The sequence below is a fragment of the Canis lupus genome, chromosome 4 (assembly GCF_048164855.1).
Source record: "Canis lupus baileyi chromosome 4, mCanLup2.hap1, whole genome shotgun sequence".
Taxonomy (NCBI): Eukaryota; Metazoa; Chordata; class Mammalia; order Carnivora; family Canidae; genus Canis; species Canis lupus.
Window position 1 is genome coordinate 61,861,828 of NC_132841.1, and position 18,916 is coordinate 61,880,743.

At 41.2% G+C, this 18,916-nt stretch overlaps 2 protein-coding genes across 6 annotated transcripts in view; one reads left to right on the forward strand and one right to left on the reverse strand.

The window, feature by feature from the left end:
- Window positions 1–15,191, reverse strand: part of HSPB3 (heat shock protein family B (small) member 3) — a 135,793-nt gene extending 120,602 nt beyond the window's left edge. The window contains exons 1-2 of one of the 4 annotated variants that reach the window (XR_012030128.1): window positions 13,459–15,191; window positions 6,857–7,552 (exon numbers count right to left, since the gene is read on the reverse strand). The gene's annotated coding sequence lies outside the window, so the exon portion shown is untranslated. Of the gene's footprint in view, window positions 1–6,856; window positions 7,553–10,516; window positions 12,995–13,458 lie in introns of those variants that run through there. The other 3 variants (XR_012030129.1, XR_012030123.1, XR_012030120.1) reach the window with 3 other exon arrangements.
- ARL15 (ARF like GTPase 15) overlaps window positions 14,303–18,916 on the forward strand; it is a 398,154-nt gene continuing 393,540 nt past the window's right edge. Inside the window, exon 1 of one of the 2 annotated variants that reach the window (XM_072824625.1) lies at window positions 14,303–14,474. In XM_072824625.1, coding sequence (XP_072680726.1) covers window positions 14,427–14,474 — 48 coding nt within the window. In that variant the 5' untranslated portion in view covers window positions 14,303–14,426. The remainder of the gene's footprint in view (window positions 14,475–18,916) is intronic. The other variant, XM_072824624.1, reaches the window with a different exon arrangement.

An 18,916-nucleotide genomic window follows, 5' to 3' on the forward strand; every position in this document is an offset into this window, starting at 1 on the left:
TTTTTCCATAAACTTTAAAGACAGATGTAATATACCCTTAGGCCAATCTCTTCTGTAAAATTGTTGAGGTAACTTCAATGTATGGGATTTTCTTCTAGCTCCTCATTATGTCTCAAGTATTTTCATTCTTTGTGCTAAAAATGCTGGGGAGATTGTGGTCAAGATATTTAATCACAGTGAACAGAATGAAAGAGTCACTCATCCCTGTTTCCTGGGTTGTATTATTTAGGCTTAGTTTGGTTTGCTTTTAAAAAGTCACCTTTGGTGCTAAAACATACAGGATGACAGGCACAAGGACTTAATGTGGAAACATATGTTCAATGGTGGAATAAACTAAAAATAATATACCAACCAAGGATCCCGGGGAGAAATCAGAACTTAGAGGGTGTAGGAGCCATGAATATGGAGTACTTTTTGCTTTATTTATTTATTTTTAAAGAGAAATAAGCCACCAGTGTGATGCTAAAGCAGCTGATTCTGGCCTGAACTGTTTAGCCCTGGCTGAAATTAGATCTCCCTGGAGAAATTACAGAAGTAATATGTATTCATTGCAGACAATTTGGAAGATGGCAGGAAGCTATTTTAAAAGATGTATTTTAATTAGAAATCACACCCAGAGACAGCCATCATTTCTATGCCCTCCATTCAGATTACTAGTCCTTTTTAAAAATTTTTCCCAGAAAACTATGCAGTGCAGATGGAGATTAACTTAGCAGATCCAAAGAGAATGGACATTAGGATGAGAAGACTCTGGATCCAGGAAGTGTGTATAGTGGCTCTCCTACAGTCCTTTGGGGCAGGCCTTGACAGTGATCTAACAGTAGAGCCATCCAACATGCTGCTCTGCCTAATTGCCTCACACTCCAATCCTACCCCTTGCAAAATCAGGACCCTGTATTTTGGCATCCTTTACCAGACAGATGATTCAACTAGGACACTCTTAGAAAACTCCAGCCCTCCCTTATCTTCATCTGCTCCAGACTTGGGGATCCTTGAACAGTGATCCTATCAAAGTCAGAGTGAGCTTTTATAATGCTAGTAGTAGTTAACAATACTGTCTTGCGTACTTGAAAGCTATGGGAGTATCTTCAAAGCATTCACCATTTGTAGCTCTTGTCCTGCCTTGTGTCAGCACTCAGGAGCTGTGAGTCCTTCAGGTAGTTCTAAAGACCAACAGCTACATTGAGTAGCACTCCAGTGCACAGGAGATGCTCTTGCAATACTCAGAAGTCTTGACTCTCTTCTCTCACTCCGAGTGGCATTTAGAAACCTTCAGATATGCAGGACAAGGCCAGATCCTAAACTCCCTTTGTATTCTTTAACAGAGTATGTCCTACCATCTACTTAATACTGCTTTATCTCCTCTATTTACAATAGTAGCCTAAGCATCCTCAAAATTCTGGAGTGGTCTTACCCTCCCCTGTCCATTGCCCACATGTCTAATCGCTTAACCACTTCCTGATTTTGCCTTAGTAATTTCCTTCCTCCTCTACTCATGCCTATTACCCTGGTCCAGAACCTCATCCAGAACCTCACCTACCTATTCCTAGGTGGGCCTCAATACCTTTAAACTGAGTATCTGATTCTAGATTCTTCCCCTACATTCTGTCCTATTTTTCTAGAAACCAACAGTATTTCTAAAAAAATTCCCGAGGAAACTAGAATAGGTTCCTCTTAGAGTTTGATATCCTCAGCAATGGAATTTAAGCCTTATCAACTTGCCATATCTTATCTGGTCAAGGTGTTCTCACAACCTTATTCTCCCACTCCAGTAAGGCTGGTTCTTCCTTAAAGGCCATGCTCAGTCCTGCCATTTCTAGTCACTTAGAATGTCCCATCCCCTCCTTTAAACCAAGTCCTCTATCTCAATGCCTTCTATGTCCCCCTCTTTCCCTAAGTTTGGATTCTAGGACTCAGTAGTGTTTAATTTTGTTGTACAGTCTAGACCTTAATTGCCCTTCTGCTAGGATCCTTAACAGTAGTAGGTATAAAAATTGCTTGGAGGGCTATATGCCAGATGTCATTCTTAATGTTATACAGCTTTGCATGTATTAACTAATTTAATCCAAGCAATTCTATGGGAGTAGGTTCTATTATCGGCATTTTGCGGATGAGGAAATTAAGACATGGAGAAATTAAATAACTTGTCCAAAGTCACTCAGCCAATTAAGGGTGGAATGTGAGTTTGAACTTACATGAAATTTGTCTCCAGAATCCAAGATATTCTGCATCCCCTCGGGAGCAGAGGAGTAAATTCTTGTGAGCCCACAGCAAGCCAGAGCATGAATCATATAGCACATCTTAATATTTAATTATTGTTTTCTCCTAATTAGTCTGTTATGAATCTGATGCAAATTTAGTCATCAATTATTAAGCCACCCGATTTTATGAAGTATGGGATTGAAACTGTCAAAATGTTATAGAAAATCGTAAACCTGTGGTTCTTCCAAGTGAAATCTTTTCTGAGCAGAAAGTACATTCAAGTAGTATATGCATTTGCTCCCTAAAGGGATTACTCTAGATTTTGGTCATTTGATGGATTGTCTACACAGCATTTTTCTTTCCTTGGGACTGATTTAACTTGCTTAATTTTGTGCTTGTCAAACACAATGAGCATGATGAACCCTTCTGAGTTACAGATTTATCAGAAACATCTGTTAATTTACTAAAAATGCACTATGGCCCGAATTGTCCCTTACAAAAGCAGGATCTACTTCATCTATGAACAGATTTCAGTTTCTTTCTCAAGGGTTATATCCGTGATCTGTGAAGGCTGGGACATCATTCAGTATCAACTTGCATGTTTAAACAAGTCATTCTTGTCCTTCTTTGTTTTCTCAATGCAAGGGATGTTTTAGTCCTTTGTAAAATTTAGCTTATCGCTTTTGATGTGATACAAAACAGCATTTCCGCCCTCTGGGTCCCCTGACCCAGCAGTGTCCATTTCTGTTTTAGAATTTAGACAATGATACAAAGTTTTGTTTACTGGCAGCCTATAGTGTATTCTACTCAAAATAACAGGAAATTTTAGTAACTCAAATTGAAATACCAAAGGAAAAGTAAGACTTGAGGAGACTATCACTCTCCCATCTCTATAAAATATAAAAAACATACCTTAAAATGACCAACTATCTCATCCTAGACTTAAGATAAAAGCCTTTGTCTGTAATAAGAATATTCCTCAATAGAAGCTTTCCTATATAAAAATAGGCTTGTGTTGTCACATGTGTTTCATTGCTTCACTTCTTAAACATTTTGAGAGTAATTTATCCAGCTTAGGATGGTGTTATGTCAAATAATTTTCACAAAATGACCTTTCATATCCTGAAAACTGAATATTTTGTTATTGCTTTGTGCCATAAAATACCCTACAAACAATATCACTTATACCTTACACCTATTCCTCCATACACTCAGTAATTGTAGTCTTTTCTTGAGAGATTTGAGGAAAGAAACAAAGGCCCACTTCTTCTCCCTCTAGTCATAATAAGCAAATATTTAATAACTGTTAATTATTTTTCAGAGGAATATTGAGGCTGAGAGAAACAATGCAATATTCAATTTCTTAATTTTGAATAAGAGTTTGCATATCATTTCAATATCATAAGTAAATGAATGGTTGACCTATTGAAGTCTACCTCTATGGAAAAATAAAATTGTTAATCATGCTACGACATGACTGAGTTATCTGAGCCTCTAGCCTGCTTGTCAAAGAGTTATTACATGTGGAATCTAATACTATTCAAAAAGCTATAAACAGAGTTCTCACTTAAAATTGATGAATAAGATTCTATACTATTATGGACCAGGTAACATTTACTACTTTTCTTCCTTTCTTTCTAAATTTGTCCTAAAAATTTGGGACCAATGAGATTATTGAAATGAGACAAATATTTTTCTCTGATAAGTCAATCATCTTGATACATTGCATGTGTTCTGGAACATTTAATCTAGAGGTCTAGACATTATTAAAAATATATGTTAGATGGAGAACCTTTATCAAAACAAGTGGCTATGAGTTTAGAATGAAAAGCAGTTCTTCTAACACAGATCTTTCTTGTAGTAACTTATTGGTTATTTCACTTTGACAGAATGAGCACTCTACCTCAACATGTGTGCTCATAGCAGCTGTTTCTGCTACAAAGTGCAGTGACCCTATACTTCTATACATGGGCATCCTGTCACATAGAGACATAGTCTTGTGTCCACTCTGTAGCACACAGGCTTTTGTTCACCTGATGGGAGTGCAGATGTGGTTTTCACTAGTGGAAGAGGGCCAATGAGTCACACATCCAAATAAAATGTGTTTGAGAAATTTAGTGGTTAATCACTCACTTTAGCTGCAGCAGAGGGTTTCCTGATATACTTGACTGCTTTCACGTAGATGGCACAAAATGTAGAGCTTAGTGGCTCACAAAGCCAGCCTGCTTTTACTGGACTGCCCAGCTTACAAATTCTTTTGATTTTATTTTGAGCCACACTGGTAAAAGCTAAAGAACAATCGACAAAAGCCATCTCGTCTTTTCACTGCTCTTCGGTTTAGCCTTTTGCTTTGTTTATTTCATTTCATCAACTTTTAAAAAATGACACTGTAATTCCAAAGTTGAGTTATTTTCCTGAGATCCTAGGTAATGGTGGCGGTGGTGGAAGCAAAATTCTTCCCCTTCTCCAAACTAAGTCAAAGGCATGATAGTTGAAATACACAATGCCCCTGACAAAGCTTTCAGGACGTAGAAGAATAACAGCCAGTACTCAAGAGTTCCCCAAATTGTATTTAATCTTCACAACAACTTGTAGGCAGTTACCTATATTTTATTTCCATTTCAAAAGTGGGGAAACAGAGTCTCAGAGGTTAAATATCCTTCTCAAGGTCACATAGCTAATAAAGTACCTTGAAACTTAGGTCTTTCTGTTGCCAAAGCTTGATCTTAAGTGTTTAGCTAACTGGATCAGACTTCTATAAACTAGCTGTCTCATGGCATGTGATTGTGGTGATATAAATTAGTCATTGCTTTTTTGGACCCTTTGACTTTAAAGCAAAGGATTTTAAAAAAATGGAATCATAAGTGACATGTAATATTATATTAGTTTCAGGGGTACAAAATGGTGATTCCGTTTTCTTATACATTGTGACATGATCACTATGATAAGTCTAGTTACCATCGATCACCAGAGAAAATTATTACAATATTATTGATTGTATTCCCTATGCTATACATTACATCCTTGTGACTTATTTTATAACTGGAGGTTTGTACCTCTTACTCTCCTTCTTCTATTCCTCCCATCCCTTCACCCCCACCCTCCCCTCTGGCAACCACCAGTTTATTCTCTGACCAAAGGCTTTTAAATGTTTCCTCACAGAATAGGTTTACTGTATGTTTTTGTTGATATCCTTCATCACTCTGAATAAATTCCTTTTTATCCTCAGATTGCCACCAGTGAATGTTGTTATGGGATGAGTTTCATCTTCCCATTCCCAAAGTTATGGATGGGTTCAAGCTCTAACTCCCAGTACTTCTGACTGTAAATATGGAGGCGGGGCCTTTAAAGAGGTAATTAAGTTAAAACCTGTTGGGGTGGGCCCTAAGCCAACCTGACTGGAGCCTTTATAAGGAGAGGTGAGGCCAGGGAGATAGCTAGGGTATATAGAGGAGAGGCCACCTCAGGGCATAGCAAGAGGTAGCCATCTGCAAGGTAACGACTGAGGCCTTAGAAGAGACTGACTCTGGAATAGTTTTAAGGTTAGAATTTTTTGTTCCTATAGTATTTGATAAAATTTGATAGTGAATCTGTCTGGAGTGGTGCTTCTATAGGAAGGCTTTTAAGTGGTTGTTCCTTTTGGTAATGTGTCACTGTTCTGGACACTTGTGGTCTTTTTGGTCTGGAAGTACATAGTTTTGGGTTGTGGAACGTTTGCTAAAATTACTTGATAATTTCTTTTCACCATTGCTGTCGCTTCTCTTTTGTCTTTCCACTGTTGCTATCGTTTCTCCTTGTTCGGGAGAAACAAGTTGGGTATTAGACTTCGAAGCTGATATTCTAATGGTCTTTGCTCAACTTTATCTTTTTGGGTGGTTTCCTCTGCTTTATTCCAGCTCTACTGAATTTTCTCTTTGCCTTTGTTTCATCTGGTATCCCTGATGTCAAGCCCTCTTTAATCTCAGGGGTTAAGCTTCACTCTGGCCTTTTAGGTAGTCACCTGGCTTTATGAAGTGAGGCATATCCATGGGCTCAAGTGTGCATTTTAAGGACTTACAGCTATTTTGTGTCTTCCATCTCTCCCAGCTCTGAGGACCAGGTGCATCTCCCCCCTGCTTGTGCTCTCTTGGCTCACGCACTCTCTCTCAAATCTTTAAAATTAAATAAATGGTTCAAGAGCTATACGTGAGCCAGGCTGTTGAAGTTCTGACACATGACAGAGTTTTGACAGGCTGACATGGAGATGCAGCATTCAAGAGGACTCTACTCACTTGCAGTATGATTAGCTGAAGATCTTCAGCTATCAGCTCCTTCAGGCTCTACTTCAGCCTTCAAGCCCAGGTCCTGCTTGTCCTGAAATTTTCTTGGGGTTGCCATCAACCAGTGATGGAGTGAGATGTTAGTACTATAATAACCTAGCCATTTCTGCCCAACACAAACTCCCCTAATGGGCAACGTTCACTCTGTAGTTCCCCCTAAGACTGGTAGGGACTTTGTCAGCTGTGTATAATCTCTGCTGTGTCCCCACCACAAGTCCTGCAGCTCTCACAGTTGCAAATTCTTAATAAACCTTTTGCTCTCCTAACTCTGAGCATTTGCTTTCTGAAGACCCTAACGTACAACATGAAATCTGTAGTTCCTACAAAGTCAGCTGAGAAAAGAAGGAATTCTGGGGGGGGGGGGGGGGATGTGTGAAAATCATATATTCCCTATAAAAAGAATGATGTGGGTTATCAACTGTGAGACTGTAAAAGCAATCACTGAGCTCTTCAGGTCGCAGGTACTAGGGAAGTCCTGTCGGTTTCTCTTACAGAGAGTTGATAAGTTCTAGCTTTTAAAATAAAAGAAATGGCTAGATCTTTGTAAATTATTAGGGTCCTGGGGAATTAATACTTACCTTTCATTGCCTAGGGCTCCATGCTTTAAGGTATGTTTCATTGATTTTTGGGTGCACGAAGGACCTCTTATAAGCATTTTTTGTTAGAACAGATTTATAATACAATGTGAATTGGTTTTTAAGGTTTGGTTATTAAAGTCAAAATTGATCTTTCAATATGAGTAAGCGACTGACCATATATAGTTCTCAGCCTCCAAAGCACCTTTATTTTCCAAAGGGCATTCCCCACCCCCCACCCCCCCTCAACTTCTTGAAATAAATCCCTGTCAAGGAGCAATAAGCACTTCACAAAGGTATGTAGCTGATTCTTCTGGTTTACCATCCTGATCTTTTAAATATCAAGTAGGGCTTAGATTCTTGGTTATTCAGACTTCCAAGGAATTTAATGTACTATTTCCTGTCATGTAGGATAAAGCGATTCAGACTTTTCATCTTGCAGAAGGTTCAAAAACACTGTGAACACAACACAGTTAAAATATGTTCAGAAATCTATCCTTTTATGTCCTAGAATAGGAATAAGAACATAATAGAAAAAAGCTAATGTTCAAGAATTTGCGGAGTGAAGGACTAATCAGACCATGGGAAACAAAATTTTAAAAGAACGAAGTTAAAGTTGAAAGAAATACTATTCATATTTAGACCAACTGCTCTAGAACAAAACTATGAAGAAAGTTTACATATGGACAATAAAGGAAGAGGAAGAGATTTGAAGAAAAAGCTAATACTGTTCTGAGCAAAAGAGAAAAGTAGAGGGACATGATTTAAAAAATGCTTAGAGATATAAACCATCCAAATGTCCATCAATAGATGATGGATGAACAAAATGCATTATGTCCATACAATGGAATATTATCTGGCCATAGAAAGGAATGTATACGCTATGACATGGATGAAACTTAAACACTATGCAAAGTGGAAGAGCTCAAACTCCAAAGACCACATACCATAGGATTTCCCTCATATAATAGTCTAGAACAGAAGTCTCTTGAGAAAGTGGGCTAGTGGTTTTCTAGGGCTGAGGGTGAAGGTAGGGGGTGTAGAGTGATAGCTCAAAGATTCAAGGTTTCTTTTTTTTTCCTTTTAAAAAGATTTTATTTATTTATTCATGTGAGACACACACACACAGAGAGGCAGAGACACAGGCAGAGGGAGAAGCAGGGAGCCCGACATAGGACTCGATCCTGGGTCTCCAGGATCAGGCCCTGGGCTGAAGGCCGTGCTAAACCGCTGAGCCACCCAGGCTGCCCTCAGGGTTTCTTTTCGAGGTGATATTCTAGGGGTGCCTGGGTGGCACAGTCGGTTAAGTATCTGACTCTTGGTTTTGGTTCAAGGTCATGATCTCAGTCGGGGTCCTGAGATCCAGCCTGTATCAGGCTTTTTGCTGAGCATGAATCTGCTCCAGAGTGTCTCTCCTTCTGCTGCTTATGCTCATTCTCTCTCTCAAATCTTTAAAAAAAAGTTCTAAAAATGATAGTTGCACAAGTCTGTAAATACACAAAGCACTGAACTGTATACTTTAAATGAGTGAAATCCTCATTTAAATCCTGTGAATCCTCAAGGTGTTTTTTTGTTTTAAGTATGAATAGGGGAAGAAAAACTCAAATGCTAGTTGAGAACTAAATAGAATTATAAACTGTCTGAATATAATTAGAGTACCCTGGGGCTGCATCACCAAGTTTTAATTCTTTCTGAAACTGGGAGTTTACCTCATTCCTTAGGCATTAGTAAATCGAGCTTGTCACTTTGGATTTCCATGGAAATATTTGCTTTTCCTGTATATCATAAGATCAAGGTGTTAGGTTAGATAATGGCTCCAAAGATATCAGGTCTTAATTCGTAGAACTTGTGAACGTTACCTTATATGGCAAAAGTGACTTTGTAGATGTGATAAATCAAGAATTTTGAGGCAGGGAGATCATCCTGGATTATCTGGGTTGGCCCTAAATACAATCACAAGTCCCCATATAAGACGGAAGCAGGAAGAGGTTGGACTATAGAAGAGAAGGCAACGTGACCACAGATGCAGAGACTGGAGTGATATGGTCAAAAGCCAGGAAATGCAAACAGCCAGCTGTTTGCTGGAAGAGCTAAAGAGCTCTCCCTTTGGGATCTCTAGAAGGCACCAGCCCTGCCAGTGCCTTACTTTTTTAGCCCCACAAGGCTCAGGACTTCTAGCTTGCAGAACTAGAAGAGAATAAATTTGTCTTATGTCTTTAAGTGTGTGGTAATTTATCACAGTGCCAATAGGAAACTAATCAGCAACACAGTACTGTGTTGATCCTGGGTAGATATTGAGATGGATTGACCTAGCTTCTTAATATTTGGTGCTTGGGTAGTTTTGTTCATGAGGTCTAGTTATCTCTTTCTCATATATTTACCACTTTAAGAGGTGGGTCTTGATTTTAAATGTCTTGTCTTGCTTTCATACTCCAAGGCCCAATAAATTCTTTCTGGAAGAAGGGAGTTCTGTTTAGAAAAGTCCTTGCTCCCCAACCAGGAATATAGATTCCTACGTCCCAAAGGGTCCTTAATTAGTTCAACTCTATAGCTGAATAAAAAGAACCCTGGAAGAAACAAATGATCCACCCAACCTCATGTAGTTAAAGTAGTGGCAAATGTTCATGATTGATGGATGGCTACTAATCTTTAAAAATTAATATGTGGGATTTAATATCAACTTGCTGGAGAGAAAACAAATTTAAGCTGACATGGAGATGTTTAAGACTTAAAAGTTTCTAGTTGCAAGAATCCTATCATTACAGCTAGGGTTCCCTCTAGTTTTGTAGGCCACCTAGCAGGAACAAAAAAATCCTCTTAATTCAGACTTCTAACCTCTTTCATTTATGAATCAAGTTCTGTTAGCAGCTTCATAGGAGGTTCATTTTCTAGGACATAATAGTACTTTGTTCAAATGTAGGAAGCAGAGGAGGAGACTAGGGTAAATCAGAGGTGGTTGGGGGTGGGTGTCAGGATGGCCACCTGGAACAAGAAGAGCAGGACTGAAGAAAACATTTTCAGGTCCTAGAAGTTATTGGAGACAGTAAATAGGCAAAGTGCTCAATGACTTCTGCAGAATTCAGCGGATACCGCCATTTCCGAAAAAATGTCCATAGTTTGAGTCTTTCTAATGAAAGACACTATCTCTCTGCTATTAATGCATATACTCAAAGTAAGAATGAGGAAGAACATTTCCTACTTTGGATTTGGTAGCAGGGGAAAGACTCTAAGCTAGTATAAAAACGAGTATTAAAAAAGCTCATACCCTTTGTACCAATAATCATTTCTAGAATATTAATCATTCGTATGAGATGTGAATAATCCTATAAGCAAATATTCACTGCAATATTTACAATAGTATCTAATAAGGAATTTATCATAGTATGTTTATATAGTAGAGCTTTACATAGTCATGAAACATTTATGAAATTTCAGGATATGATGTTTATGTAAAGTGAGTGCATGATACAAAACTAGTAAAGACTATATTCTTAACATCAACAACAAACAGCAAAAAACAGTAGATGGAAATAGTCATTATATGTTGTTATTTTCCGGATAGAATTTGGAAGACCAAGTTGCAAAATGCATTTGTTCCCCAGAAGTGACACTTCAACAAAGTTTCCTCTAAATCCAGCTAGTCAGCAATCTTCATAGAATTGTAGACTATAGACTGTCAAAAGAATTTCTCCTTGCTTTTGACAGGCAACAGTGACAGCCTCTTTTCTCAAAATCTGTGTGGTAATGCAATTGCCTCATGGGTTTATACATGTTAGGTGTCTGAAAGTGGGTCATTCCTTTTACTGAGAGCAAAGGCAGGGCTATATTAATAGATCACGCCTTATTCAAGACCGTAGTCTGTTAACTGGCGTATGGTGAAGTGAATGCATTCTAACCTCCCCATGCTTTATAAAGCACATATTGGGTGACTACCCAGTAGCAACAACCATCAGCTAAGAATGCAACTTCACATGTGGGTAGTATGGTATCTGATCATACCAATTAATCAAGTTTGTCTCCTGGGATGTGTATACACCTTTGAAAGAAGCTAACATCTAACTGGAAAAATGTGCTCCATATGGAGTTCTGAAGTTTAAGGTTTTTGAAGATTCTTTTCCAAAAGGTAACACAGGATTTAAAATTTTTATTTAAATTCAATTAACATGTTAGTTTCAGAAGAAGAGTTCAGTGGTTCATCAATTGCATGTAATAACCCAGTGCTCATTATATCACATGTCCTCCTTAATGCTCATCACTTAGTTACCTCATTCCTCCCTTGCCTTCCAGCAACTCTCAGTTTGTTTCCTATAGTTAAGAGTCTTATGGTTTGTCTCCCTCTCTGATTTAATTTTTCCCTCCCTTCTCCTGTGATCCTCTATTTTGTTCCCAAATTTCACTTGTGGGTGAAATTATATGATAAATTCCTTCTCTGACTTATTTTGCTTAGCATATAATACCCTCTAGTTCCATCCACGTTGATGCAGATATTAATTTTTTTTGATGGCTGAGTAATATTCCATTGTGTATATATACCACATCTTCTTTATCCATCCATCTGTTGATGGACATCTGGCCTCTTTCCATAGTATTCTGTACATTGCTGCTTTGATGTATTAAAAAAATTCTAACACAGGTTTTCCTTGGTGTCAGAATTAATATACAAATAGTGTGGAATATGGTGAATCCATTGATGCAAAATTTGTAACTTGAAGTAAATTTTTTTCATCTCCCTGCTTTGAGCCCATTTACTCATTCCTAAAAGTAGGATGGATCATATTTAACTAAATGAACTTCTGTTGAGGATTCTTTATAGTTAGCTTTAAAGGAAGGCAGAAGCCAGCTGCACCTGAGTGGTTATTTTCCCCACTGTCAGAAATAGGCTGTTCATGAGTCTGACTGGCAATAGTTAAGACCTCAATTATTAGTAAGACAATGGACCAAAAGTGTCTCTTCACTGACTCAAGCCCTATATTTGCAACATGCTTATTAATGGAAAGGAAAAAAAAAAAAACCCAAACCCAAAAGATTTCTGGTCTATTTGAATTATTTTGCTGGCAGATTTGAGATTATTGCAACTTCTGTAGTCCGTTTCAACCAATTGTGCTGTATGTTTAGGGAAGCTCATCACTTTACAATCCAGGTCAAAATCTCTTCTAAATCTGTGTGTTCTTGGCATTCATTCTGGTAAGTCAATCAAAGTTGAATCCAATGGGTTAATGCAATGGAGTCAAGTTAGCCCCTGTACAGGCAAGTCATTGAAATTTCCACAGAGGTTTAATTTACACAACTTTGTGTATAAATCTTTGATCAACAAAGTCAAGTTCTGTACTAAGTGTATATTTGTCCTTTAGTTAGTTCAAAAAAATCCTCCGGCCACAGGAATCTTCAAAGTCTAGTTGATGTAACAGTTTCATTACCTCAAATCACAGGGCTCACTAACCTGAATGAAGCTCCCTGTGAGGGGCTGCACGCCTGCATATTTAGGGTGAATTCCTTTTTTTTTTTTTTTTTTTTTTAAGATTTTATTTATTCATGAGAGAGAGAGACAGAGAGGCAGAGACACAGGCAGAGGGAGAAGCAGGCTCCATACAGGGAGCCTGATGTGGGATTTGATCCCGGGACTCCAGGATCATGCCCTGGGCCAAAGGCAGGTGCTAAACCACTGAGCCACCCAGGGATCCCTAGGGTGAATTCCATTGCTTGGCAGCTGCAGGTAAACTTAAAGTACGGAAATCCACTCTTTTTTTTTTTTTTTTTTGAAAGATTTAGTCATGAAACACAGGCAGAGGGAGAATCAGGCTCCTTGCAGGGACTCGATCCCAGGACCTTAGGATCGCGCCCTGAGCCGAAGTCAGACGCCCAACTTCTGAGCCACCCAGGGGTCCCTGGAAATGCATTCTTTAAGATTAAAAAAAAAAGAAAAAAGTGTGTGTGGGGGGTGGGGTGGGGGGAGGTGCTAAGTTAGGGGGAAAATAAAAAATGCAACCCCTAAAATGTTTATACGGTCAGGCAGTTCTCTGCAGGAAGATTTCAGTTGAAGAAGTTTCACTCTTAAACGTTATTCTATGGAAGACCTAATACTGCGGGCGAGAGCGATCGCTTCCTTCTCCAACTATGTGGGGGGTGGCGTGGCGCTGGTACCTCAGTCATGGGAGCCTCAGCTGGTAGGTCTGGCACTGGGGGAGGGGGGGGGTGGTCCGGCCCGAATCTTAAAATACAGGAACGCTCAGGGTGGGTTTTGTTTTTAAATCTGGGTTCTTGACGGATTCTTGGCCCCTTCACGGATAACAACGAAATGCCAATGTCTTGTGCGTTTCCTGGTAAATAACTTAAGTCTCCAGTGCCCCTGCTTGAGCTCTTACCTCTTGGCCGGGACGGCGGCCCACAGGACTAGATCACATGGGTCGCGGCGGGGAGCTGCTCGCTCGGTGGCTCATTTCCTTTCGGGGCGACGGGTTTGTGCTCGGAGTCCTTGGACTCCGAGCACGCGAAGCCCCGGGAGCCGCTTTCCGGGGCTGGAGGTCGGCTACCGCGTCCCTCCCCTCTTCCCTTCACGTGGTGGCCCGTGAGACCGGAGGGCAGCCTGGCGTTCTAGGGGGGCTCCCGGGGTCCCTCGGGCTGTGTCCTAAGCCCCTGTGTACCCTGAGGGACGCCGGGCTGGAGCTGTCCGGGTCGAAGGTTCACGCCGGCTGAGGGGCTGAGGGGCTGAGGGGCGGGGCCGCCCGCGCACAGCACGTTCCTGAGGCGCCCCCTCAGGTGCTTTCTCGAGGCCGCAGAGCCCGCGGGAAATCACCCCGGAGAGCGGCGTTAAGGGGCGCGGCGGCCGCCACCACGCCTCCCGCCTCAGGGCTCGCTTCCTACCGGGGGACAGGAGGGGCCGCCAGGGCTTTCCCGCCCGGGAGCACAGTTCTGCGCCGCTCCGCCCGGCCCGGCGGGCGGCTGCGGAAGCGCGCAGGCCCCGGGCTCCTGCAGCACCGGCCGATTTTCCGCTCTTCCCGGCTCGCTCTTCCGCCTGCGCCGCCGCCCCCGCCCTCCGGCCGCCTCACAGGAACCAGCGCCCCTGCCGCTCCCGCGCTTCTCCGCCGCCGCCCGCCGCGGCCTGCCTTTTATAGGCACCGCAGCCAATGAGCGCTCTCCTTTCCTTCCGCCCGCCCGCCCGGCCAATCGCCGCGCCCCTGGTGTCATCTTCGGCTGCTCGGCCGCTCTCGGCTATTTTCGTCGTTGCTGGCTTTTCCAGGGGCTGCTCGCTCGCAGCCGAAGAAGCTGCCTTTTTTTTTTTTTTTTTTTTTTTTCCGGGTTCGGAGCCGTTCCGGATGCTTTAGGCTGCCGGATGTCTGATCTCCGGATAACTGAGGCGTTTCTGTACATGGATTATCTGGTAGGTGCGGGGCCGGGGTGGCGTGTCGCTGCTCGGAACCCGACGTGCCCGATGTCCCTCCGCCTGGAGGAGCAGCCTTTTTTGCTTTCTTTCTTTGGGATGGGATGCCTTTGGGGTTCTTTTCTCCTGCAGCCTGCCGTGGGGCGGTGCGGGGACCCGGCGGGGCGGCGGGGGTGGTGGAGCTGACAGGTAGAGGTGCGGCCCCGGCCACCTCGCGGCGGGGAGAGGGGCGCGCTGGGGGCGCGGGCGAGACGGGGCGGCGGCGGCGGGGCGGCGGGGCGGCGGGGCGTCCTCTGCCCGCGACCCGGCTCCTGGCTTCCCCCTGCGCTCCCCGCGAAGGACTTTTCTTTCCGGGGAGGCTGGAGTTTTCGGCTCTCCCTCTAGCAGAACTCCAGGTACTATTAAAGAGCCATAACCAGAATGGCTCACTAAGTGCCCGGCAGCCCCGGTCATTTGGTTGTTATTAGGTCTCTAACGCTGTGACCTCGGTCGCGGCCAGGGTTTAAAAGCACATTACCGTAAAGTAGACGGGGCTAAACTACATCGCAGCCTGGTTGGGACTGGCTAGGGGCAGGCATTGTCCCACTGTTCCTGTCCTGGGCGCATGTGGCTTTTAACCCTGGATCCCAAGCCGTGTTTTTAGGCCAGGCTTGTGCTGAGAAGTTTAGGTGCGAAGTGTCAGCACGATGCTGGGGGCTGAACGTGGTTTTAATAATGCACTCGTGTTTTTATGGAATTATGCAAGCATCCTGTATTGTTCCAGAAATTCTGTTTCCCCAGAGCTGCGTGTTTGTGTTCCAGGGGCAGCTCACTGACACTGGCTGTGTTCGATCATGCACAATTACCAGGTTTACCTTGTCACAGCTCAAACTGCTGTTATGTGGAGTTGCAGTAGCTGGTTGAGAACATTGGCCCTTCTGTGATCTTGTTGGACACATGCAGTCGGTTTTACTGTAGATCGGTCTGGCAGAGATTTGCCAGTGCCTTCTAGGAATTAAACTTAATGCTGTTCTAAGAAAGACTGTGAAAGCTTTCATGATCAAGAAACGCTGGGCAAGGACGGTTTTTTAATGTTTTCTTGTATTTGGACTCACTCTATAGTTTCTATGAAGGAAACGTTTCCCCCTAAAGCTTAATGGCTTGTTTTTGTTCTTTTTTTTTTTTTTTTTTTTTTTTTTTTTGTGGGGAAAGGATGGTGATTGAAGTTAATGCATGACCTTGTGAATTGAGCAGAGATAAAAAAAATTGAGCTCAAATTCTGTTTTGTTCATTTGTTGATGTCAGTTATCTTTGTGATAAAGGGACATTATCCACCCACACCTGGAGCCAGTTAAGGAGGTTATCTGATTATGTGTGGTCTTTAAAATTCAAAGTGCCATGAAGGTTAAGAGTTGTCAAGTGTTTCTTAGATTTTCTAAGTCAAGGAACTGATTATTTTGTAGCCTGTCTTATAAGAAACAATACTACGATTTTGTTTTGCAGTCCACTCAAAGCCAAAGTTTGTTGAGGGTAATTCCAAATAGGAAAGGGTGACCTTACCTGTACTACCGAAAGCTAATTTTGGATACTTAAGTAGTTCCTAAAATCTGGTGGTTCTGATACCCGTATGTATTTCTTTAGTGGATGAGTTTTAAATTTACAAATAGTATCACAAAGCTGAGGTGCCAAAACCAGCAAACCATTTGGGGTTTGGGGATTGAAAACTGGTTAATTTCTAGTTGGATTATCTAAAGTTGGTGAATGTTAGTGAGACTTTTAGGGTACCTTAAAGGCAGATTAATTTCTTTTTCAGTTTATAACAGGTTTGTGTTAAAATCAGTGGGCCCCAAATTTGACACAGCCTTTGGGTTTCACCTGCCACGCCCCCACACTCTATTGCATTGGTACTAAAAAATACCTTGTTACGTTCAGCTTTAAGAAAAACTCAACTGTAGTGAAACTGTTATGTAAAAATCATTGGCTAATCATTGAAGATGAGAAAAAAAGGTCTTCAATAAGTCAGTTTCTATGAGTGTGCCAAGTATCTCTTGTGAAAACATTTAAGAAAAGCCTTAAACATGAAGGCCAGTTTTTCTATCCAATTTCAGTTAAAAGAAACAACCCTTCAGAGGCAATATTTTGTATTTCTTAACTCTGAAAAAATGAATGCCATACATCATTCCTCTCTTCTTGCCTTTCAAATTGACTCATTTGCTTATATATAATCTTTATATGGTGTTGATTTTATTTCCCCCAGAAATTGGTTTTTAATAAATTCTGTTGACTGCATCTGGGATCTTGTTTCTAAAATAAGTTAATTTTCAAGTTCTTTGACTTGCAAAAAAAAAAAAAATGCTCCTTTCATTACAATGAGATTGGCTCTTCAGATTTTGCTGAGCTCGTGGGCTAGAGTTCCTTGTCCATGTACTCGACAGGAATACTGGTGTATGCTATCTTTTTTTTTTTTAATCGGTGCTTGACTTTTCTTATTGCTGCTATTGGAAGCTGGAAGAAGGAGCTGTGTGTATGTATTGTCTATCCATTGTTCTTTGGATAGGATGTCATCACTTAACCTTTTTTATTTGGAAGAAATTAGAAAGGAAAAGAAATGAGAGAAAGGTAGAGTGCTATTTTTAACCGCTTTTAATAGGACTGTGGGTATTGAAACAAATGACGAAGCTGATCTTTAAGGTTGCTGTTGATTTTTCATAAGAGAAATGTCCTCAATTACAGGTGACCAATAAGGTGAGGGAGAAGAGTAACTCCTTAATATTCAAGATAGGGGTTTTAAATCAGTTCAGGGATATAGTGGTAGTTTGCTAATTCTAAATAAATATCATCCAGTGTCCAGTATTTGTTGAACTGAATGAATGAGACTGAGGGCCAGTACTACTTTTCTCACGAGCTTCTAAACTGAGATGAGATAAAATCTGTTTGGATTAGGTGTTTTGTTCTGGGGAATGCAGAATGTATCCTTTACACTTCAAGATTATCAAGATACTCTTTTTAGCCTGGGTGGCAATTTAAATATAAAAATCTCATGTTTTCCAGTTAAGGAAATTGGCTTAGAAGGCCATACGCCTTTTCTTCATGATGGGCTTTAAAGGCCATATTCTTATCTGTCCAGTCCATGGGTAAAAATTTTGCTACTGTTCCAACAGGCAGAATTGGCCTCACTCTCTTTTGACAGGTAGAACTAGTGAGACCATGTGCAGAGCTTTTTGAATAAGGTAGGAGAAAATCAAGTTGTAATGAAACCCATCTACCAGGTTTTCCTTGAAGGTTGGACTAGATCAACTTCTAGGTTCCTTTCGGTTTCAAATTTTTCTTTTTGCCCTAGCTCATGTTGATTGGTTAGAATTTTACCCTTTTCCCCCTTCTGCCATCAAAACAGTAAAATTTGGTCTGCTTTGTGTAATGCCTAGGATGATTAAATGAGATAATGGAGGGAAAGGGATTTATAAACATTTTTTCCAGATATAAAATGTTAATGTATTATGATTACATTGCTTATTCTTCTATCTTAAGACCTTAATGACTTCTCTCTGGTAAATGCTGGGCTAGCTTCTAAACTAGTGCCAGTATATGGAATAGACTTAAAGTGGTAATCAGCAGGCAAGATGTCATAAGATCCTTGAAAATATCAAAATGTGATTTTTGTAAGTATCAAAAACAATCTGTAATTGATTCCACAGATATTCATGGAACCCATGCTTTGTGCATGGCCCTGAAAGTCTTGGAGGGATGAGCTCCCAGCTGAGGTCTCCCTGCTGTAGGACTGCCAGGCAGGTGGCGCTAGGAGTCAGTCAGTGGCAGGACAGGTATCATAAGGTGCATCGGAGAGGGGGCAGCTTCTGGTGTGCCCCTGGCTTTCTGGTAGGTTTCTCATTTTACATGTTCTTGTTTCATTGTGAACTAAAACCCAGAGTTATGGGTTTTAGTGTGACAAACGTGACAACTGAAAATGTGACAACTGAAAATGGTTGATTAGTCTTGGATGCTAATAGTTAACTAATGATCACTGCATTTGTATATTGTGTTTGGAATTTAAGGCCAGGGTTCTTGATTTCCCATATAGATTGGTGAACCTGACCTAGTTTCTTGGTCCTAGGCTGTACCTGCCATTATACATATTTGTGTGTCAAGGCACCTGGCTGGCTCAGTTGGTTGAGCATCTGCATTTGGCTCAGATCATAATCTCAGGGGCCCGGGATTGAACCCCACGTCAAGCTCCTTGCTCAGCGGGGAGCCTGCTTCTCCCTCTGCCCTTCACCCAGCTTATGCTCTTTCTCTCTCTCAAATAAATAAATAAAATCTTTAAAAAAAATTGTGTGTCAGTGGGTAGGATAGGTCAGCATAAGTACCAGCTCATCTACAGAATAAAAACCAACTGACCAAGAACAGAAACTCATAATCTACTTCAAAGAACTAGTCAACTGTAAATGTGCCTATTTGAGAAGAGG